General features: G+C 39.7%; 1 protein-coding gene across 6 annotated transcripts in view; it reads right to left on the minus strand.

Annotated features, from left to right (window-relative positions):
• Window positions 1-24,945, minus strand: part of ZCCHC7 (zinc finger CCHC-type containing 7) — a 280,220-nt gene that overhangs the window by 16,948 nt on the left and 238,327 nt on the right. For 3 of the 6 annotated variants that reach the window (XM_057723552.1, XM_057723550.1, XM_057723549.1), the window contains exons 8-9: window positions 21,276-21,393; window positions 18,627-19,401 (exon numbers count right to left, since the gene is read on the minus strand). In XM_057723552.1, coding sequence (XP_057579535.1) covers window positions 18,959-19,401; window positions 21,276-21,393 — 561 coding nt within the window. In that variant the 3' untranslated portion in view covers window positions 18,627-18,958. Of the gene's footprint in view, window positions 1-543; window positions 700-4,321; window positions 4,457-18,626; window positions 19,402-21,275; window positions 21,394-24,945 lie in introns of those variants that run through there. The other 3 variants (XR_009051465.1, XR_009051464.1, XR_009051466.1) reach the window with 2 other exon arrangements.

Below are 24,945 nucleotides of genomic sequence, written 5' to 3' on the forward strand. Positions count from 1 at the left end.
GACCCAGGAGGCCAATTTTAATTGAGGCGATGAAACCAGAAAACTCCCCTAAGCAGCTAAGCGCAAGAGGGTTGCCATGCAAATCACCAGGAAGAGATGATTAATTGGGTGTAGGCACAGAGGAGAGGTAGCTGGTGACCCATGACTTGTCCAGGATGATGGTGGATCCCCTGGGCCCCCCGAGGCTCCATGGGGGGTAGGCATGGAGGAGGAGGTGGGGTGTGAAAGGAGGCTGAGGCAGAAGCGAGTTTGACAAGCTCCCCTCCCAGAAAGATTAATCAGGCGAAGCTGGCTGGGGAGAGGGGGCTGGTAGAGGAAGGGTGAGAAAGGCACACAGATGGTTTCCATTTCAGGGAGGTCCCAACCTCTGACGCCTCACTTCGGGGTAGGGGAAGGGTGTGGAGAAGAGGAAGAAGCAGGGACTTTTCTGAGCTACATTTATAGTATCTAGGGTTATCAGAATTCATAGACCCTCCACGGGGGCTTCCTCCTGGTGCCTGGTCCCACTCTTGGGAGATGTTTGACTCTCCTCTGGTTGCTCACCTCCAGGGACCGTGAGCCCACTGCATCCCAGGTGGTCTGTCCCACTGTTGGAAACTCCAATCAGGAAGGCCTTCTTGGCATCAGTCAAAGTCTGCAGCTCCGGCTGCATCAGCGTTTGGCACAATATACCCCACGTAGATTCAGCTTGGTTCTGATCTGTGGAGAGTTTTACGTAGGAAGCAGGAATAAATAATGTAAAATTATTACCAAGGTAAAGAAGTTATCTGGCAGGCCTGGTACCATGTTCTAGGGATGAGGGTTTTGCCATGTTTCTGCTTCAGTTTGCCACTCTCTGCCTCAGTTTCTCTATTTGAGATAAAGACCACTGTGCTGGCCAATTTTGTATGTCCACTTAGCTAGGCAATGGCGCCCAGTTGTTTGTCAAATACGTCTGCACGTTGCAGGGAAGGTGGTCTGTAGATGTGATTAACATCTTCAACACACTGACTTCCGGTAAAGGATATTCCTCTCCACAATGTGGGGAAGGCTCATCCAATTAGCTGAAGACCTTAAAGGTAAAAACTGAGGTTTCTTGAAGAAGAAGGAATTCTGCTTCAAAACTACAGAAATAGAAATAGAAATCCTACCTGAGTTTCTAGGCTGCTGGCCTGCCCTACAGATTTTGGACTTGCTAGCCCTAATAATCGTGTGGGCTTAAATGCATCTTTTCCTTCTGTATACATATCCTATTGGTTTCATTTTTCTGGAGAATGCTACTGATGGAACCACCCACCATCTTTCAGTGCAAAGGCAGATAAAGAACACTTAATTCCTTAGAAGAACAATGTCTCAAAGGACTAATATTATTGAAAGTGCTAATTTGTGTGGTCCTATGTAAACCTAAGCCCATCTCTGAGGGTGCCATCCATTTCCCTACTCAAAATCCATGATGCTTCCCCATTGCTACCACTGCCACGGTGTCAGCTACCCTTTATGAAGCCTTTCTATCTATCAGACACTAAGCAAGTAATACATGTACTTCATATATATTAGAATCTTTCATTCTTGCAGGAGAGAGGGTATTATCTCCATGTTTATGAGGAAAATGAAACACAGAAGACCACACTCTTTGGCCTGAAATTTGGAGCCTTCAGTGATGTTGCTCCAATGTCTCCCTCTACTCCCTTCATGTCATCCATGGTCAGGGTAAATGAACTAGGCTCTCTTACTTAAGTGTGCTCTAGATTTTCTTACATCCCGGCTATTGCCTATACCTGGATTTCTGCTGAAGTGTATTTCCTCTTATCCTACATGTCAAAGTCTTCCCTCTGCTCCAAAGGCCAATTCCAAGGTCACCTCCTATGTGAAGTTTTCCTGGGTGCCCACCAACACTGACCCCGGAAGTCACCCCTTCCTGCACAGTCTCACATCTGGGCTTCTTTCTGACTTGAGTTACTGTCATCTGTTTCAGGGTTTCTCTCTCCTCCAATTAAAATGGAAGCTCTCTGAGGGCAGGAAACATGCCTGATGGATTATGACAGATGACAGTACTGAAACCCATGGGTTTCTTTCTAAAACAGGGAACTTTGATTAGAAAAAAAATTAGTCCTCCTGGACTAAACTTCTTTAAGGAAGTGTCTGTGTGGTTGTTTTCTGAAAGATCAGGGTATTTCTGCTCCAGCATTATGTAGGCAGACTTGAATTTTCTTTGCTCTTTTCTTGCATTTGAACGACAGACCTCACAATGATCGTTTAGAAAGCTTTGTCTTGTTTTGTCTGCCTGAGGCTTGACGGAGCAACACTAGCAAGCTCTGTACCCCCCAAACCCTACAATGGGAGCCCCACATTCACCCTCTCCAGACTTAAGCTACCTTCCCAAAGGAACCACTGTGGACCTGTCCATTTGTAAGGGCCACATCCCAGTCCAGTGGACTAAAGTTTAGTCATCCCTGTTTTGGTAATATCACACACAGAATGGTGTTGGGGACCAGTGAGTTACATTCATTTACTGAAGCTTGTGTCAGGCCCCATCCTTGACCCTGTGAGAAAGGAGAACGATGCCATGGCCTTTATTTCTTTTTTCTATCAACTTATGTTTGAGCCCCTACTCTACATCAGGAACACTTTGCAGCACTGAGCTCACTCGTGCAGAGTCTATCTTCTCCGTGGGCTCCGAGCCCCGGGAGCGCATGCATCATATCTGTCTGGCTCATCCCTGTGCCTTGACTTCAGTGCAGCACCTGGCACAGAACAGCTACGCTAGAAGTATCTGGCGTAGAACTGAATGGGGCTTGAATCGGTCTCACCCACTAGAGAAAAGGAGAGCTCCTCAAGAGCAGGGGAGCCCTCATCAGCACAGGACCTGGCTCAGGTGAGATACTTAAGAAGTGCTTACTGAGTTGGTGGATGGCCCAGTGTGGGGTGCAGTGTGGGCCACACCTGACCGAGGCCTGGGTTGGGTGTAAACTTTGGGTTCTTTATGGGTGCCATATCTGCCTTGCTGTGGGCACTGGAGCTCTTACTTTCTTCTGTGACCTCTGCTCCTTACTTGTGGCTTTGGGGGTTGAACTATTGCGTAAAAGCTAAAAATAGAGAACTGTCTCCACGAGGCTGCCATAGAACAGCCAGTTCTACGCACTTAATGCTAGTTGTATGCTCAAAAATGTGCTGCAAGGGGGCATGGACCATGCTGAAACGGGGCTTCCCACTGAAACAATATCAAATGGGGGGATTTTATGTTCCTTATCAAGCGATTGATACCCAACTTTTCCTAAAAAGGACCACAAGTGTGATGTTTAACCAACTATCATGGCACTTATATGAAGTTCCTAAGCTGTGCACAAGCCCCCCCATGGTTGGTTGGTGAGGCATGATTTTGAGAGATTGGCTTGTGGGGCCACGAGGAATCAGTTGGAAGACTCTCCTGGGAGAGAGGTTGGGCCCGACATGAACAGCTGGAAAGATGGCTGGAAAAGGGGACTGTATAGAGTAAGAAGTCTCTCAGAGGCTGGGTCATGGGAAGACAGCCAGGTGATGCTTACTGTAAGGGCCATGAGTTGCTGATGTGAATTCAGTGACTGGGTTGGGCAGGCTGGGGACTTGCTGAGTTGCTGTTAGACTGAGGGCTGCCCACAAAGAGGCAGTGCTGCTCACTGGTCATCAGTATTGATCCTGAGTGAAGCCAGTGGTGATTCTGGTTTGGTTAAGCCCAGGGATTCCAGTCATCATTAGACCACAGAACATCAGAGCAGGGAGCAACTAAGAACTCATCCAGGTTGATCCCACTGCTTCCAATATTATAATGAGGAAACTGGGGCCTAGAGAGGAGGCCGCAAGTTATTAGAGCTCAAAAAGGCACACGTCCTTGTGACAGCATCTGATTAGCAATATGTTTACACTGGTGTGCTATGTTTAAAACGCTAAGTTATGTGTGGTGGACATACTTGGGGGAACGTAAGTGGAAATTTGTAAGAACTATTCGCTAGTGTGTACAGGGCTGAACTCTGATATGAAACAGGTAACTCAGAGGGAAGGAAGTGATGGTCTGGTTTCTCCACAGGAAATCCTTCCTTTGCACGTGTACCCACCTTCTCCCCTCACTAGGGCAGAGATAGGACATTTCCAGAGAGGACCATCCCTCAAGGGAATAAGAGATAGGAAGCTCCTGGTCTCTGACCCTGGGTCCCCAGCACCATTCCAGTGGCCCCCAGAGATTTCCCCTTTCCTCTTGTCTTCGGTGGTCCTTCTATACCTCCCTTACTCCCCTCAACCCCATTCCCTTATACTTGGAAAAGCCTTCTCCATCAAAAGGGAGGTACTGAGGATACCATACCCTCACCTTGTTCACCTGTCTACACACCAGCCTTCAACTCCTTTCAGGCATCCTTCTGGATCCATCCCTTCTCTCCTCCTTGAGCGCCATCAATTGAGTCTTCTTCTGTTCTCCAACATCTCCTTCTCTTTCAGCACTTTCCTGTCAACAGCAACCAGGCAGAGTCCACTGTCCTGTCAAACTTTCATAGCCAAGGGTTCACAAAGAGATGTACATTTTCTCCTCTTCCCAGCTACTCATTCCCTCCTCAATGCACTGTAGTCTGACTTGGCCCACCACTATCCTGGAACTCCTTTGGTAAAGGTCTCCAAAGAGCTGCACGCCCCCAAATCTGACAGGTGCTTTTCAGTTCACATGTTTATTTACCCAATATACATTTCATGCAGGAATTCAGGTATAAGAATATATGCAAGATGAGAAATTATAAATAATTAAAATAACCTTAAGAAAAGTATTGGGACTTCCCTGGTGGCGCAGTGGCTAAGAATCTGCCTGCCAATGCAGGGAACACGGGTTCGGTCCTTGGTCCGGGAAGATCCCACATGCCGTGGAGCAACTAAGCACATGTGCCACAACTACTGAGCCTGTGCTCTAGAGCCTGCGAGCCACAACTACTGAGCATACGTGCCACAACTACTGAAGCCCATGTGCCAGAGCCCATGCTCCACGAGAAGCCCGCATACCACAAAGGAAGAGTAGCCCCCACTTGCCACAACTAGAGAAACCCTGTGTGCAGCAACAAAGACCCAATGTAGCCAATAAATAAATAATACATTTATTTTTAAAAAAGTACAAATCAGAATGGAGATTCAAACAGAAAACAATAACAGATGAAATACTGCACCCTTCTATAAAACCTCAGGGAATAAGGGCAAAGTGCAACATGGTAGAAGGACTTCCTCTTACAGTTCTTTGGGGTGTGTAGTGGTTTGGATAGTATTCCCCTTAAAGATATACACAAGTCTTAATCCCCAGTATCCGTGAATGTGAACTTAACTGGAAATACAGTCTTTGCAGAGGTAATTGGGGATCTTGGATCCTTAGAGATCCTTGAGACCACCCTGGCTTTAGGATCAGCTCTAAAGCCAAGACACACAGAAACACAGAGGAGAAGATGGAGGCAGAGATTGGAGTTATGTGTCAAAGCATCAAGGACTGCCACCAGCCACCAGAATCTGGGACAGAGGCAGGGAACACATTTACCCTCAGAGCATCAAGAAGGAAACAACCTGAAGAACAGAGCTGGAGGTATCACACTCCTTGACCTCAAATTATACTACAAAACTACAGTAATCAAAATAGTATGGTAGTGGCACAAAAACAGACACATAGATCAGTGGAACAGAATAGAGAGCCCAGAAATAAACCCACATATTTATGGTCAATTGGTCTATGACAAAGGAGTCAAGAATATACAATGGAGAAAAGGTAGTCTCTTCAATGTTGTGTTAGGAAAACTGGACAGCTATATTTAACAGAATGGAATTAGAACATTCTCTAACACCATATACAAAAATAAACTCAAAATGGATTAAAGATCTAAATGTAAGACTGGAAGCCACAAAACTCCTAGAAGAGAACATAGGCATAAATTGTAGCAATATATTTTTTGGATGTCTCCTTAGGCAAAGGAAACAAAAGCAAAATAAACAAATGGAACTTCTGTACAGTAAAGGAAACCATTGACAAAACAAAAAGACAACCTACTAAATGGGAGAAAATACTTGCAAATGATATGACCAATAAGGGGTTAATATCCAAAATATATAAACAGCTCATACAACTCAATATCAAAAAACAATCAACTCAAAAAATTGGTAGGAGACCTGAATAGGCAGTTTTCCAAAGAAGACCTATAGACAGTCAACAGGCACATGAAAAGATGCACAACATTGCTAGTCATCAGAGAAATGCAAATTAAAAAACCACAATGAGACCTCACACCTGTCAGAATGGCTATCATCAAACAGACCACAAATACAGAACACGGGCAAGGATGTGGAGAAAAGGGAACACTTGTACACTGTTGGTGGGAATGTAAATTGGGGCAGCCGTGATGGAAAACAGTATGGAAGTTCCTCAAAAAAGTAAAAATAGGACTACTATATGACCAGCAATTCTATTCCTGGGTATATATCCAAAGAAAACAAAAATAGTAATTCAAAAAGGTACATGCACCCTGATGTTCATAGCAGCATTGTTCACAATAGCCAAGATGTGGAAGCAACCTAAGTGTCCATCAACAGATGAATGGATAAAGAAGATGTGGCACATACATACAATGGAATACTACTCAGCCATTAAAAAGAATGGAATTTTGCCATTTGCAGCAACATGGATGAACTTGGAGGGCATTATGCTAAGTGAAATAAGTCAGACAGAGAAAGACAAATACTATATGATATCACTTATATGTGAAATCTAAAAAATACAACAAACTAGTGAATATAACAAAAAAGAAGCAGACTCATAGATATAGAGAACAAACTAATGGTTACCAGTGGGGAGAGGGAATGGGGGACGGACAAAACAGGGGTAGGGGATTAAGAGGTACATACTACTATGTATAAAATAAAAAAGCTACATGGATATGTTGTACATCATAGAGAATATAGCCAATATTTTATAATAACTTTAAATGGAATATAATCTATAAAAATTTTGAATCACTATGTTGTATAGTAGAAACTAATATAGTATTGCAAATCAACTATACTTCAATTTTTTAAGAATTAAAAAAAAAAGGAACCAACTCTGCTGACATCATGATGTTGGACTTCTGGCCTCCAGAACTGTGAAAGAACAAATTCTCCTGTTTTAAGCCATCTGGTTTGTACCCCAGGAAATGAGTATGGGCTATGTCCTTGTTGTTTCATATCTCCATGAGTTTACTGACAAGATTCCTTCTCCTTGAAGGGCTCTTCCCTTTTGTTATCCTGGAAATTTTTGTTCTTTTATGAAGCCCCATTGGAAGTCCTGGGCAAGGGAGGTCCTGCCCAGTCCCTTTGACTCTCCTTGACAGGACGGTCCATATCCATCCCTGCACGCCTCACCTGTGTGACAAAGTTATTTTTGTGTTTGCCTCTTAGTTCCTGAGCCTTGAGATTTCTTAGTAAAGTCAACCTTAAGCAATACTACTGGCACAAAAAGCATCCATGGCAAACATCTGTTGACTAAATAACTCAAAAGGCAATAAGAATACCAAAGGATTAATGTTGTCTGTGGTGGTCATCAAAATGGAATAGGATATTCTGGAAGGAGGCAACAGCATAGGTAAAGCATGACCTAATCATTTATCCAATGGGTCTGGAAGGGTGAAGGAGGCAGAGGAGAAAGAGGAGTGAACAACTGCAGAAGATGAGCTGGGAAGGCTTTGAATGTTAGGCCAGGAAGTTAGACATCAGCCTGTGGGCCATGGTCCCCCCAATGCTGGTGCAGATTTTCACCAGCATGCTTCTTAGATACATTTCCTACCGCTTAGGCCTGAGAGGTCAGCTACTGCCCTCCCCCAGACCCCAACAGATGGACATTTGCCTTGTGATCAGCTTCCTTCTTGGCTCCCCCATGGGCAAAGCAGGAAACAAAACTGAGGATGGCCTATGGACTACTGATCCTTGGCCTTGTCCATTTTTTCCCCCAGAATATTCCCAATTCAGTGAAAAAACATTAAAATGTTTCCAGTAGATTATGAATGAAATTAGACTTTTGTATTGACATACGAGGGTGAGTCAATAATTATCTGCACTCTAGCTGTAGAATTTTTAATTAAGTTTTAGAAAAGACAGATACATCATTTTTTGACAATCTCCTCACTTTTCAATACACTTTGTCCATCTGTCAACAAGCTTTCATATTCCCTCATTAAAAAACGTTTTAGGCTGAGCTGCGAGCTACAAATGCACCGTCTTCACTTCTTCATCAGAAGTGAATCTGGCTCCTTCTTGATGGCTAACACTTGTGCGACCTTCCTTGAACTTCTCTACCCATTCATACGCACTTCTTCGCAACAAAACACTTTCTCCATACTGCGCACAAAGTCTTCGATAAATAATGGCACCAGGTACACACTCAGACCACAAAAAACAAATCACTGCACGCTGCTCTTCTTTCATGCAAATCACAAGTGGGGCATCCATTTTTGCTTGCACTGCATTTACAAGTGAACTGATGTAACATGTTCACACCTGCACAGCAGTGACTGTGGAGACAGTAGCCTTGAACAGAAAGTGCTGATAAGACAGTGCAGCCAATAGAAGTTTTAATAGAACCAGAGTGCGGATAATTTTTGACTCACCCTCGTGTGTGTGTGTGTGTGTGTGTGTGTGTGTGTGTGTGTGTGTGTGTGTACACACATATATCTGTGAAACCATCCTCACAATCAAGATAATGAAGGTATTCACTATGCACAAGTTTCCTTGGGTCCCTTTGCAATCTTCCTGCCCTCCCCAACCATCCCCATCCCCAGGCAACTACAGATCTTCTGTTACTATAGATTAATTTGCATTTTTTGTAGTATTCTATTGTTAATTTGACGTTATTGGGTGCTGCATATTTTTGTATTCCTATAAATATTCTCGAGCTTTGTTCTTGGAATTGGTTAAGTTATTTGGAAACACTTTGACTCTCTCAGGTCTTGCTTTTAAACTAGTTAGGCAGAACCAGAGAAAAGTTTAGACCAGGGCTAACTTTCCCCCATTACCAAGGCAAAAACTCTTTGAGTACTGCAGTCGATGCTGCATGAACGATGAGGTTTTCCACTCTGACTGGTGAGAACAGAAACTATTCTTGGCCCTGTGTGACCTCCAGACACAGTTCCCTCTAATCCTTTCAGGTGGTTTCCTCACACATATGCACTGACCAGTACTTAGTTGGGACCCTCTGCATGTAGAGCTCTGGGCTGTCCCTCTATGCAGCTCTCTTCTTTCTGGTAATCCAACCTGAAAACCCTAGCCATTTTGGCTTCTTCAGGCTCCCAACCCTGTTTCCTCAATGAGGCTCTTCCTGAGTTTCCCCTTCTTGCTCCACAATTGGGAAATCCTCCAAGCTCAGCTGCAGCAATCAGAGGGCCATCTCTCAAAGTTCAATGTTCTTCCTTGTCTTGAAAACTGCTTCACATATATTTTTACATTGTTTCAGGATGAAGGGTAAACCTGGTGCCTGTTATTCCAGTCTTGGCTGGAAGTAGAAATTTCTGAAACTACTTTTGATAATGACTATGATATATGCTGCAATAAATTCGATATTCTGGACTCTTTCATTTTGCACTGTCATATATGGGTACCTCAAGCTGATAAACTCATATTGAGAAAATGATTACATATAGTACATCAAAATGAAGTTGTATTTTCTGCATTCGAAAATTAAAAAAAAATTTGGTGTATGACTGCCAAATATTCTTTTGTGGGAAGGGCTGTCCTGAGTTTATGGTTATAGCAGATGATGTGTTTCATTCATATTCTTGTGTCTCTGCCAGGGGGCTGCCTTCTCACTGCCCAAACCCACCTTGCCTACGTGTGCAGAGTCAGAGTTGATTGGGAAAGGCTCCTGGAGCAGCTCTTAAACAATGACTGATATAAAACAAAACAAAAAATGATACAGACACACATACTCCCTTACCCATGATGAGGGCAACTTTGAGGTGTGGCCCCTGCTGTTTATAATGCTCCCTTGGGAGCACTAAGAGCTATCGTCTGTAGGACACTGACTTGATAAGGCATCCAGTTTGGATTCTTTCTCTTCTCTTCCCTGTCCCCCTTCCCCACTCCCTTACTGGGTTTTATTGGAAAGATTTCCTAGTAAGTCACTTTAAAAATGATTCATTTCACAATTGTTAGGATGGGTATGTATTCACCAGATACTGCACCTTTGGATTTCCTTTTTTTTCGGTCTTTAAAAAATTCTCTTAGTGGAAAAAATTTCAATTCCCTGGAAGAGTGTAAAAGGCACTTTCAGCAGTTCTTTGCTCAAAAAGATAAAAAGTTTAGGAAGATGGTATTATGAAGTTGCCTGAAAAATGGGAGAAAGTAGTGGAACAAATCAATGAATATGTTGTTCAATACAGTTCTTGGTGAAAATGAAAAATGTGGCTTTTATTTTTACTTAAAAACTGAAGGGATGGGACTTCCCTGGTAGCACAGTGGTTAAGAATCTGCCTCTAATGCAGGGGACAGGGGTTCGATCCCTGGTCTGGGAAGATCCCACATGCTGTGGAGTAACTAAGCCTGTGCACCACAGCTATTAAGGCTGCACTCTAGAGCCTGCATGCCACAACTATCGAGCCCACCTGCCACAACTACTGAAGCCCGTGCGCCTACAGCCTGTGCTCCACAACAGAAGCCACTGCACTAAGAAGCCTGTGCACTGCAACGAAGCCTGTGCACCCCCACCTGCCACAACTAGAGAAAGCCCGCATGTAGCAACAAAGACCCAACACAGCAAAATAAAAACAAACAAAAAACTGAAGGAACTTTTTGCCCAACTCAATACAATGTCCATCACATACATTAAGTATACATTAAATGCACCAGAAAATTAAACTGTTTTCTCTGGATAGCACAAGTTTGAAACAGCTTCATCATATGAAGTGATTCTTTGCATGACATGCACTACATGTCCTCCAATTATTGGTACTTTTTGAAGTGTCAGTAAGCCCAAACCCTAGGGGCCTGTGCTGGACTTGGGTCCTGGTGATGACTTCTACAACCTACTGACATTTTTTTTTCTCTTCCCTACTGACATTCTTAACCAATCAAATGTCCCACTAGATAGTCTCCAACCCTGCCCACTGTACCACCCCCTGCCTCAGCTTACTCCTTTTGTTCTCACACCACGATTCTCTATTTATTGTGACAGAGCTAACACCACAGCCTGGTGCTCCAGCACTTGTATCCATGCTTCCTGGTTATACTAGTAAGTAATTCCTCTTAGCTGGCTGTGTGGCCAGTATAGCGTTGTCCCTCCACAAAGGGGTTCAAACGGTCTGTAGATATTCATGCCATGAAACTAACGGCACCTTTTTCAGATAAGTGGGACATATCCCACCAAATTCTCAAACACCAGTACAGTCTGATGAAAGTCTAAGCTTTATAAGATAAGGGTACATCCTGTCAGATGTGGAAGGCAACCTGCACCCACTCCTTCCAGTGAGAATTCCTTTTGAGAAAGGGCCTGGGGTCTCAATTAGGGTTTCTCAACCTTAGCACTACTGACATTTTGGGCTGGTTAATTCTTTGTTGCGGGAGACTGTCTTGTGCATTGCAGAAGTCTAGCAATAATCCTGGCCTCTACTCACTAGATGCCAGCAGCACCTTCTGAATTGTGAAAATCAAAAATGATAAGATCAGGGGGTCAAGACAGCGATGAAGGAATGAAAAGATTCTACTGTTTTGTATATAATTTTTTGTTGGCAGAAGAATTTTCAGTTGTTTCCTATGAGCAGCTTCTTTCCATATCTTTTATCAACAGACTGATACACCGTTAACCCTGTCTCTATTTACCAAACATAGCTCACATCAATCTTCACTGCAGCACTAACAAATAACGTTTCTTTGCCCATCAGAGTGGCGAAGAGAAAAAAAGAATGAAAATATTCCATGTTACTGTGGGAATGGGGAGAGGAACATGCTCACATACTGCCAGGAATGTAATCTGCAACATGTACTAAAACTTGTATGAAATGTATGTATGTTTTTTGACACATAAATTCTGTTTTATATGGAATAACTGGAGAAGATATGATGTGTGTAGAGGGATTTTTTTTTTTAAACAATGAAAATCAGAAGCAACCAAAAAGTTCAACAACAGAGAGCTGATTAAATAAATTATGGTATAACTATATAATAGGATATCATGTAACCATTAAAAATGATGTAGATACATGTCTGATTGGAAAGAAATATTTTCCTTATTAAGTGAAAAAATAGGTTACAAAACAATATATTTATGTATAGAAAAAAGTCTAGACAGACACTAAGAATTTTAACCATATCTTTGGGTAAAAGAATTAACTATGATTTTAATGTTTAAAAAATTTTCTCCCTTTGGTAGCAATACCTATATCAGAGAAAACAGACCTTAAAACAAAGACTGTAATAAGAGACGAAGAAGGATACTACATAATGATAAAAGGATCTATTTAACAAGATATACAATTGTAAATATATACGCACCCAAGATAGGAGTACCTAAACACATAAAGTATTAACAAACATAAAGGGAGAATTTGAAAAGAATACAATAATAGTAGGCAGCTTTAACATCCCACTGGTATCAGTGGAGAGATCACCCAGACAGAAAATCAAGTAAGGAAGCATTGGCCTTAAATGACACGTTAGATCGTGTGTGTGTGTGTGTGTGTGTGTGTTTGTGTGTGTGTGTGTATAAAACATCAGGTGTGTGTGTGTGTATGTATAAATATACACACATATATAAAACATTCCCTCCCAAAGCAGCAGAATACACATTCTTTTAAAGTACACATGGCGGGGGGGGGGGGGCGGCGAGCAGGGAAAAAACTAAAGTGCACACAGAACACTCTTCAGGATATGCTAAGCCACAAAACAAGTCTCAATAAATTTAAGAAGACTTAAGTCATATCAAGCATTTTTTCTGACCACAATGGTATGAGGCTAAAAATCACCTACAAGAAAACTGAAAAAAAAACAAAACATGTGGAGGCTAAACAATATGCTACTGAACAACCAATGGATAACTGAAGAAATCAGAAGAAATTTAAAAATATCTGGAGCTAAATGAAAATGGAAACAAAATGATACAAAAATCTATGGGAAGCAGCAAAAGCAGTTCTAAGAGGGAAGTTTATAGTGATACAAGCCTACCTCAGGAAACAAGAAAAATCTCAAATAAACAACCTAAACTTATATCTAAAGGAACTAGAAAAAGAACAAAACCCAGAGTTAGCAAATGAAAGAAATAATAAAGATTAGAGCAGAAATAAGTGATATAGAGATTGAAAAACAATAGAAATGATCAGTGATGCTAAGAACTGGTTCTTTGAAAAGATAAACAAAATTGATAAACTTTAGCCAGATCCATCAAGAAAAAAAGATGTAATTAAAATCAGAAAGAGAAGTTATAACCAACATCATCAAAATACAAAGGATCATAGGAGATTACCATAAACAATTATATGCCAATAAAATGGACAACCTAGAAGAAATGAATAAATTCCTAGAAATATATAATCTCCCAAGATTGAATCAGGAAGAAATACAAACTAAGACAGACCAATTACCAGTAATGAAATTGAATCAGTAATAACAACAAAAACAAAACAAACAAACAAAAATAGAAATAGAAAACCCAAAATCCAGGACCAGATGGCTTTACAGGTGAATTCTACCAAACATTTAAAGAATAGTTAACACTTATCTTTCTCAAACTACTCCACAAAACTAAAGAGGAAGAAATGCTTCTGAACTCATTCTAGGAGGCTAGCATCATCCTGATACCAAAACCAAAGACAGCACAATAAAAAGAAAATTAGAGGCCAATATCACCGATGAACATAGATGTAAAAATCCTCAACAAAAAAAACATTAGCAAACCAAATTCAACAGTATATTAAAAGTATTATACATCATGATCAAGTGGGATTTATCCCAGGGATGCAAGATGGCTCAACACCCACTAATTAATCAATGTGATACACTACTTTAACAAATTGAAGAATAAAAATCACATAATAGATGCAGAAAAAACTTTTGACAAAATTTAACATTTATTTATTTATTTTTGGCTGCATCACATGGCTTGCAGGATCTTAGTTCCCCAATCAGGGATCAAACCCAGGCCCCAGGAGTGAAAGCTCCAAATCCTAACCACTGGACTGCCAGGGAATCTCCACAAAGTGGGTATAGAGGGAACATACCTTAACATGATAAAGGCTGCATATGACAAGCTCACAGCTAACATCATACTCAACAGTGAAAAGTTGAAAGCATTTCCTCTAAGATCAGGAACAAGACAAAGATGCCCACTCTCACCACTTTTATTCAACATAGTACTAGAAGTCCTGGCCACAGCAGTTAGACAAGAAAAAGAAATAAAAGGAATCTAAATTGGAAAGGAAGAAGTAAAACTTGTTACTGTTTGCAGATGATATGATACGATATATAGGCAATCCTAACAATGCCATCAAAAAACTATTAGAACTAATAAATGAATTAGTAAAGTTGTAAGATACAAAATTAATATACAGAAATCTTTTGTGTTTCTATAACTAACAACGAACTATCAGAAAGAGAAATTAAGAAAACAATCCCATTTAAAACTGTATCAAAAAGAATAAAATACCTAGGAATATATCTAACCAAGGAGGTAAAAGACGTGTACTTGGAAAACTCTAAGACACTAATGAAGGGAGCTGAAGATGACAAAAACAAATGGAACTATGTACTGTGCTCATGGATCAGAAGAATTAATATTGTTAAAATGACCATGTTACCTAAGGCAATCTACAGATTCAGTGTAATCCCCAATGGCATTTTTCACAGAACTAGAACAAATGATTCTGAAATTTATATGGAACCACAAAAGACCCCGAATAGCTAACACCATCTTGAGAAAGAACAAAGCTAGAGGTATCATGTTTACTGACTTCAAACTACACTGCAAAGCTACCATAATCAAAACAGTATAGTACTGGCATAAAAATGGACACATAAATCAATGGAACAGTATAGAGTGCCCATAAATGAGCCCACATTTACATGGCCAATTAATCTATGATAAAGGAAGCAAGACTATACAACGGGGAAAAGACAGCCTCTTCAATAAATGGTATTGGGAAAACTGAACAGCTACATGCAAAAGAATCAAACTGGACTACTTTCTCACACCATGTACAAAAATAAACTTAAAATGGATTAAAGACTTACAAATATAAGACCTGAAACTATAAAACTTCTAGAAGAAAACAGGCGGCATGCTCTTTGTCACTGGTTTTAACAATTTTTTTGGATGTCTTCTCAGGTAAGGGAAACAAAAGCAAAAAATTAACAAGTGGGACTACATTAAAGCTTTTACACAGCAAAGAAAGCCATCAACAAAACAAAAAGACCACCTACTGAATAGGAGAAAATATTTGCAAATGATATATTTGATAAGCAGTTAGTATCTAAAATATAGAAAGAACTCATACAACTCCGTATCAAAAAAACAACCCAATAAAAAAATAGGTAGAGGACCTGAATAGACATTTTTCCAAAGAAGACCTAAGGATGGCCAACTGGCATATTAAAAGATTCTCAACATCACTAATCATCGGGGAAATGCAAATCAAGACCACAATGAGATATCACCTCACACCTGTCACAATAGCTATTATCAAAAAGAAGAAATAAGAAGTGCTGGCAAGGATGTGGGAAAAAGGGAACTCTCATGCACTGTTGGTGGGACTGTAAATTGGTGTAGCCACTATGGAAAACGGTATGGAGATTCCTCAAAACATTGAAAATAGAACAACTATACGATCCAGGAATTCTACTTCTGGATATTTTTGTTTTGTTTTGTTTTGTTTTTTTGCCTCCACCATGCAGCTTGTGGGTTCTTAGTTCCCCAACCAGAGACTGAACCTGGGCTCTCAGCAGTCAACGCACAGAGTTTTAATGACTGGACCATCAGGGAATTCCCCTCTTCTGGGTATTTTTCTAAAGAAAACAAAAACCCTAATTTGAAAACACTATGTTTAGTGCAGCATTATTTACAAGAGCCAAGATATGGACACAACCTAAGTACCCATGAATAGATGAACAGATAAAGATGTGATACACACACACACACACACACACACACACACACAGAGGAATATTACTCAGCTATAAAAAAAAAGAATGAAATCTTCTCATTTGCAACAGCATAGATGGACCTAGAGGGTATAATGCTAAGTGAAATAAAAGAGAGGAAGACAAATACCATATGATTTCACTTATATGTGGAATAAAAAAACAAAACAAAGAAGTAGGCATAACAAAACATAAACAGACTCATAGAGAACAAACTGGTGATTGTCAGAGGGGAGAGAGGTGGGGGGAACGAGTGAAATAGACGAGGGAGATAGAGTACAAACTTCCAGTTACAAAATAAATAAATCACAGGGATGTAATGTACACCATAGGAAACAGAGTCAAAAATATCATAATAACTTTGCATGGTGACTGATAGTAAGTAGACTTATGGTGATAATTTTGTAATGTATAAAATATTGAATCACTAAGTTGTACACCTAAAACTAATGTAATTTGTAAGTCAATTATACTTCAATTAAAAAAAAAAAAGAGGCACAAACTTCCAGTTAAAAAAATACATGAGTCATGGGGATGAAATGTACAGTATGGTGAATATAGTCAATAATATTGTAATAAATTTGAATGGTGACAGATGGTAACTAGAAAAAATTTTAAAAAATAATTTTCCCCATTAAAAAGAATATGTATTCCTTGTACAACACAACAATAAAGAGCTGATAATAAGCACTGTTAATAGCATGGTTCTGAAATAACAGGCACTGCCAGTAGCATGGTCCATGAAAGCAAGGCTTTCCTTTGAGAAAATGGGAGATGGTTTCTCTGTATTCTATTCTAAGAATGTCAAACGTGAATCAAGCTAGAACCCAGCAAAGGAGCTACACAGACTGTTTCTAACCAAAGTGAGCCCAGAGGCAAAAGATGTTTAGAGTCTTCTCAATCTTAGCAACTATGTGGATCCTTACTGTTTGGGACATCTGCTTTTCTCTTAATCATATTTATTCATTTAAAGTCTTATTTGATTGTCAAATTGCTAAATATTTTAAACTCCTCATTCTTGTATGGAAAGTTAGTGTGTGAGTAGACTTACTAACTTTAACTGAACACTTGGTGTAAAAGCCAGGTGCCAAGGGCAATGAAGAGGAAATTGAGCAGAAGCTCCTCTTGTGTTTCTGTTCTTACCAACCTAATGTCCAAAGTGAAGTAGCTCAGCCGCCTTTCCTACCTAAATATAAATGCATGGACCTGATAGGTAAATTATATCCCACAACAAAATGTTTGTCTAATTAAAAAAAAAATTGGGGAGGAAAAAGAAGATAATGTGCAGAAACAAACAGAAAAAGAGCTTCCTTTCTTCCCTCCTCCAAACAATTTTCTAAGTATGAAAGGCAATCCCATTTCTGCCCTGAAAGCAGAGGTCCTCAGATCTGAAGGAATGTTTCGTCATACCATATCAATAATAAGCATGCTTGTCCCAGGTCCTACTGAGAAATAATGCCAATTATCTCAAGGCTTACCACTCTATGAAGCCGTTTTTCATGGCTGCCACTTTTAGCAGGGTATTAAAAGATTCTGCCCACTTACCTCCAAAACAATCCCAGCAGATGTTAGGAAGCCAAGCGCCAACACACAACAAACACTGACATTTAGCTGAAAGCTGGGCAGCCACAAGGAAGACAGTAGACTAAAGACACTAAGTCTGATTCTCCCTTGCCCCCCAAAAGTAAACAGAGCTAATTCTATCAGATATACAGCAGACTGCGTACTTCACAAAAAATAAAACACAAATTTAGGATTCCAATTGCCTGGAGAACATGGAGAAACATGTTTCCCCATCTCATTTTATTCTGGCCTAGAGCTAGTGCTTGGGGAGCAAGGGCATTTGACCCCAATTCATAGAGATTTTATAACTTTTGGATTATATAACCAACCCAAGTGTGCACTTTGTCACTCAAACTCATTGTCTTTCTACATAGCAGACAAATTTATTTACTCTATTTCAGACATTTTATTTTTCTTATTCTAACATTAGACTCTGATAAGTACAAAAGGTTCACAAGTACAAAAATGTCTGCACAACTCTGTGGTAGTTAAAAAAACCCACGAGAACAAAACGACTTTTTAAGTTGGGCGATATTCATCTTAAATACCGGAGGGACAGTCTTCCTCAAGCATGGCTGTAAAAATGGTAAAAACAATTTCCCTGGGATCAAGGTAAAATTTTTGATGACTCTTCTCACTTGTTTCAGGAAATCTGGCTCTCAGCATTTACTCTGGATGGATTCCTTACTTATACTTTGCTATAAAACCCAATTCCGTCTTTTCAGTGCTTCAATGACGACACCTTCATGTTCAGCCTGCGATGCTCTGACCAAAGTAAGATTCTGACACCAGCTTCAGAAGCAAGAAAAGCCAGATTTAGATTTTATAATTATCCTTTCTGATATTAAAAAAAGGAATGTTGAAAATGAGTGATGAATTTTTCATATTAGCATTAATTTCTCTTCTTGCAAGGATTTAATTTTCATATTCACACTGCAGATGAATTACATTTAATGAGCTTTTATTTTTTCAAAATACTTGAAAATTTTTTTGTGAAAGATTAATTCTTCCTACCCCTAAGGTACTGAGTGAATAAAAATGATGCCCTGGAACAGGGGAAGTCCGAGTTTATCTTTCTGTTTTCTTACCTATTAACCTGTTGGACACAAAAAACTGAGATCTCCAAGGACTTTGTTCAATAGCTCTAGGTATGGCTGAGATTAAAAAAACAAAAACAAAAACCTCATTTCATTTAATCATAGATAATAAAAATATTGCCAGGGTGTTGTAGACATGAAGACCAGACAAATGCTGGGAAGCCAAATCAGAAGCTGACTCACAGCTTAGACTTTTTTTTCCTCTGCTTAATGAGAAATAAATTATCATTGCCATCATCCTCCAAACAGCTCTCCTTTTTCTTTTGCTTGCCCCTCTTGCCCTCTTTGGGCAGCCTGTCTTCTCTTGGCTTGTGGTAATGCAGTGAGTGGTGAAAGGGCTTGTGAGGCTTCTGGGTTTTGAAAGTGCCGGAAGAAGAGTGGACTTTGGGGCCCCTGGGGAAGTCCTCGTCCACTTCATGACACCTGTCAGCCTTCCTGTGCTTCTCACGCTCTCTGCTATTCCTGCTCATGGTTTCTTTTTGGGTTTCTTTCTTTTCTTGAGGCCACCTGTTCTTTCTCCCTGAAGCATGGCTCTTCCTCATATCACGGTGAGGCCTCTTATCTGTTGCTTCCATATGAGGCCTCTTGAACTGCCTTGGAAAGTCCCCATTTTTCTGGAGTTCTGGAAAACATAAAAGTACTTCACATTTTCAGCAACTAGAGAGTACATGCAGAGCTTTCAATGGTCTGTAAATAACTTAGCAGAGAGGGAAGCCAGACATTTAAATACATTAATGATATGACATTCTAAAGAGCCCTTACTAAGGTAAAAATTACTCACTAAAAACTCAATGATTGTAGTTCTATATTTCTAAACATGGAAAATATCCAGAAATCCAACGATATTTATTTTGTTCAATACAGTTTAACTAGGTTAAACAACGGAGACAGGGACCACTGGCAGCAGTGATCATTTTAGCTTTGTGAAAAGTCATGTCTGACCAATTCAAGTTCCTGCAGTGATAAACAGACAGCCCTTGATGATAAGGTGAAGCAAGATGTATAAAATCGCCTTCTGACAGTTTCATATGACATTTCAATTATCCTCTCAAGATAAAGTCTGGCCACAGTACTTATAGGTGGATGCCATACTGGACAGGAGATTATTCCTCCAGAGTAGAGATCACTGGCTTAGAGACTGAGTGTGCACATGTGTACGCACTTGTGTACCTAAGAAGTTTAAGCGCCTCTGATGTTATATTTTGTCAGGACTTGGCACTCTTACTACAAGTGTCTGATGGTAGTGATTCTGATGGGATAAGTGGGAGATGAGGTTACAGTGAGGGGTGAAAACTAATGTCAACAGAACCTTGAAAGATTAAGGAAGTCACCAATACAAAATGGGACAGAGTGCAAAGTAGTATATTCAGGGGACAAAAATGAATTCTAGAATATAGAGCAAAAATAAGTATCAATAATTACTTATAGACTTCAATATAAAGTCCAATATAGTGAGCATCAAAGTGGATCTGTGCCACAGAGTTGTCGATATAACTAATTAAACAGAAGAACAAGGGATATTTCCCTGATTATAAAAGTTATAAATGCCCATTAAAGAAAAGTTGGGAAATACAGAAAAGTGTAGAGAAAATAAAAGAGAAAGCATCCATAACTCTTCAATCCAGATATGACCTTTTGGTGCATTTTTTGGCAATCTTTTAAAAATTTAGTTGGCTAGTCATTATCTTTCTGTACTATAATTTCTCTACCTATAGTTGAGATAAATTTTATATAAAATAAAATATGCAAAATATGCAGGAGTTGAGAAGTAATTCCTCTACTTTCCTCCAGAATTAGTATCTTCATTTTGAAAGGACCTGAATTCAGAGTCTGGAAGAGAATACTGAAAAGGCCAACAGTCAACAATGTATGAGTTGACTTGAAAAATATAGAACTATTTGGTCCTGAAAGCAAAAAAAAGTAACTTTGTGAACCATATTGAAATATACAGCAAAAAAGAAGAGAGACAGAGAAAATAAGCCTAAATTATAAAATAATTTGGTGAGAAAGAACATCACGTTAGTAACAGCAAATAAAGAAATGGAGGGTGGCTGTGGATCTGGAGCTCTGCTCATAATGGTGGCTGATAAAAGTGACTTCTCTGGGGAAGCTCCAGGCATCACCAAACAGGGTAAGCTTTGCTTTGCTTGAAAAATACTAGAGATATAAAAAGGAAAAACATAATTACTTGTCGAAAAGAAAAATCTCAAAGGAGCCTTTAAAAACTGCATGCATAAATGGATAGAAGTATTTTCTGGACATTGTCTAAAATGATCATTATGTGAGAGAAATGTTCATTGTGAATAGATTACAACACAGGATTTTTGAAGTGGCTGCTTGATTTCTGGAGATCAAGAAAGTTCCAGTTTCTATAGCAATCATTAAAAACATTTTCTGTCCTAACCAAAGGCCCACAAAGCAGTTTGCAAAGACAGTGCAAAAAAAGAAATTTAGGAACTACTGCAAAGATGACTTAGCAAGAAATCAGTAACATACCTTTCACTTTTCGTTTTATTCTCTGATCTCTCTCCCGGATTTCATATTTGTCATCATAGTAGTAGATGAATGGAGATGTTGGGAAGGTCTGGTTAAACATTCGTCTTTCTTTACATTCCTGCAAATTGTATTTGAAATTATGACATCACAAGGTCACACTGTGCAGACAACCTTTTTTCTAAGATTATGGACTACTGTAATTAGAGATGAGCCCCGCACATTGCTGATATTCACACTGTGGCTGCAGGATGTGGTCTTGCTGGGACACTGGGAGGATCAGCCAAACATCCGATCGTGCTTATGTGCTAGTCTTTCAGGCTTGGATTTTCTTTCTTTACTCCTTTACCTATGAAACCTTTCTTATCTTTTTAAAATCTTCCCTGCCAACCCTCTCCCCCAGCAATGCCTTGTTCCTCTGTTAGAGGGTTTATTTAAAATTATGTTTTATCAGTTCTTTGCTTGTCTGTCTCTTCTAAGCCTTCCATCAAGTGCTCTTCCTTTTCTTCTTCTCTTCACATTTACATCCTAAGTGTGGGGATAAATTCTTAGCCCTTTGCTCTTTTTCCTCCACACAAACGGTTTTTGCAAGCTTATTTTAAGTCAACATTCACTGCTCACAGGGCAATGATTCTTATGGTGCGGAGCAGGGTGATGGTGGGTTGTGCCTGGCTTGAAAATGCTCCTATGTACGAGGGTGAGTCAAAAATTATCTGCACTTTGGCTGTAGAAGTTATTTTAATTAACTTTTAGGAAAGACAAATACATCTAGTCTCCTTGCTTTTCAATACACTCTGTCCATCTGTCGACAAGCTTTCATATTCCCTCATTAAAAAATGTTTTAGGCTGAGTTACGAGCCACGAATGCACCACTCTCTTCACTTCTTCATCAGAAGTGAATCTTTGTCCTCGTAGGGCTGCTTTCAGGGGGCCAAACAGGTGAAAGTCCAATGGAGCAAGATCAGGACTATAGGGAGGATGCTTTAACACCTCAAAAAGAAGTTTTTGCAGAGTGTCGACAGTGGGCAAAAGTGTGTGGACGTGCACACCCTCAAACCACAAAAAACTAATCACTGCACGCTGCTCTTCTTTTGTGCAAATCACAGGTGGGGCATCCATTTTTGCTCGCACCACAGTTACAAACGAACTGATATAACACATTCACACCTGCATAGCAGTGACTGGGGAGACAGTAGCCTTGAACAGAAAGTGCTGATAAGACAGTGTGGCCAACGGACGTTTTAATATAACCAGAGTGCGGATAATTTTTGACTCACTCTCATAATTTTGAAGGAAACCTCTTCTCTTTGCCCCCCCTACTCAAGAACAGATTGCTCCTCTCATTCATCCCAGGACAGCTGCCCATTCTCCTGACTCTGGCCTTCTGGTAGCTGCTAGTTTCCAAATCTACATCCTTGGCCTGAGACACGCCCCATGTAGTAGGCTTTGTTTATCCTGATCTGTAACACATAGCCATTCAGCTTGTCTCAGACCAAACAATGACCTTCATTTGAAAAAGGCTTCCTTTTGGAACTTACCACTTCTGTCTTACGCCATCTTGCCTAAAATTTATTATAAACGTTCAATACTTTTTAGCTAGGTATCGAAGAAAAATTAAAATACATGTATCCTATGCTTTTCAAAAGTTCACTTTATACTGCTTCACTTTTATGAAAGATCTGTTTTCACTAACAGAAAGAAATACGAAGAGGCTGTTCACCTTTACAAGAAAAGGTGAAAAGTGAAAATAGCATTTAGCATTTGTTTTGTGGCAACCGTTACAGACAGTGAGCACCCGGAGCAGTGAGAGTGGCGCCACCAAGCTCTTTCTCCAGGAACTACACAGCATCTCAGCATAAAGCCGCCATAGCTTTGAACTGTATCTGTGAGCATCTGTGCTTTATCTCTGTTTATTTTTTTCATTCGTTAGAAAGATGTGTTGTAAGGTAACTGCTTCTTTCTTTTACAGCTACTTTGGCTTAGGAAATGTTTCATAGGAACGCTCTACTTTCAGATAATGGGGGAAATCTGTATCTCTTAGGAAGAAAGTATGTGAAATATCTACACAGAATTTAGCTGATTTATCATAACTTTGCCATTATATATTCAACTTGTAATTCTAAGATACTTGACCAAACTGGCAGCCGTACACTTAGAAACATAATTTGCAGATTAAAAAAACTAGGAACCATTCTAAATACACAATTAAGTATAGAAAATAAAGTAATGGAAATCTGCACCTAACCATTTAGATTTATCAAATCAACATTTACCCTTAATTTAGTTCAGTTTCCCCCTAGGCATTAACGATATAATTGAGATCCTTGGTGTAACTCTCCTTCCCGCTTCCCATTCATCTCCTTCCCTTTCCAGAAGTTGCCATGGTCTTAAAGTTAGTGTCTGCCATTCTTATGTTTTAATTAACTCTTACTATTAATAAATATTCCAATAAATAACACTATAAGTTTGAAGTGTTCAGATTGCATAAAAATGGCAACATTCTGTAAGTATTTTGAAATAACTTTAGGTTATAATAGCTTCACAGAATAAATTGACGGGTGTTCTTTTGGATTATCTATCTGAATAAAGGTTCGGTAAAACTTGACTACAAACCTAACTGGGTCTGGTATATTTTGGTGGGGAGAATTTTGATTATTAATTCAATTTCTTTAGTGGTATTGCCTCATGTAGGTTTGTTCTTCTTTAGTCATTTTAATTTATATTTTTCCAGAGAATTATTTATTTTATCTGCATTTTCAGATTTAACACTGAACTTTATTTATTTATTTATTTATTTATTTATTTATTTATTATTTATTTATGGCCATGCAGCATGTGGGATCCTAGTTCCCTGACCAGGGATCGAACTTGCAACCCCTGCAGTGAAAGCATGGAGTCCTAACCACTGCACAGCCAGGGAAGTCCCTAACATTGACCTTGATGAAGTTTATACTGTATTCTTTTTTTTTAAAATTTATTTATTTATTTATTTGTTTGTTTTATTGGCTGTGTTGAGTCTTTGTTACTGTGCGCCGGCTTTCTTTAGTTGCAGTGAGTGGGGGCTACTCTTTGTTGTGGTGCGCGGGCTCCTCATTGCCGTGGCTTCTCTTGTTGCGGAGCATGGGCTCTAGGCACGTGGGCTTCAGTAGTTGCAGCACAAGGGCTCAATAGTTGTGGCTCATGGGCTCTAAAGCGCAGGCTCAATAGTTGTGGCGCACAGCCTTAGTTGCTCCGCGGCATGTGGGCTCTTCCTGGATCAGGGATCGAACCCATGTCCCCTGCATTGACAGGTGGATTCTTAACCACTGCACCACCTAGGAAGCCCCTATACTGTATTCGCCTAAAATTAAAAAATTATACTGTATTTTAAGCTATTTATACTTTTCACTCATTGTTTATTTGTATCTTTTCCTTTTCTTCAAGTAGTTTTTCCAGAAGTCTCTTTTCTTTTGAAAAAGGAAATGTTTTCAAAGAATCAGTTTTTGGTTTTGATGATGCTATTCATCATGTTTTCTATTTCAGTAATTTTGGTTCTTATCTTTTTAATTTCCTTTTTCCAACCATCTTTAGATTTAACCTGTTGTTGAGTTTCTGCATCTTCCTGGGCTTTTTTGGGTATTGAAAGTTGTAAAGCAAACCTATACAGTAACATAAAGAATTGCTTTTATAAATC

Source organism: Hippopotamus amphibius, chromosome 2, assembly GCF_030028045.1.
Source record: "Hippopotamus amphibius kiboko isolate mHipAmp2 chromosome 2, mHipAmp2.hap2, whole genome shotgun sequence".
NCBI classification, from domain to species: Eukaryota; Metazoa; Chordata; class Mammalia; order Artiodactyla; family Hippopotamidae; genus Hippopotamus; species Hippopotamus amphibius.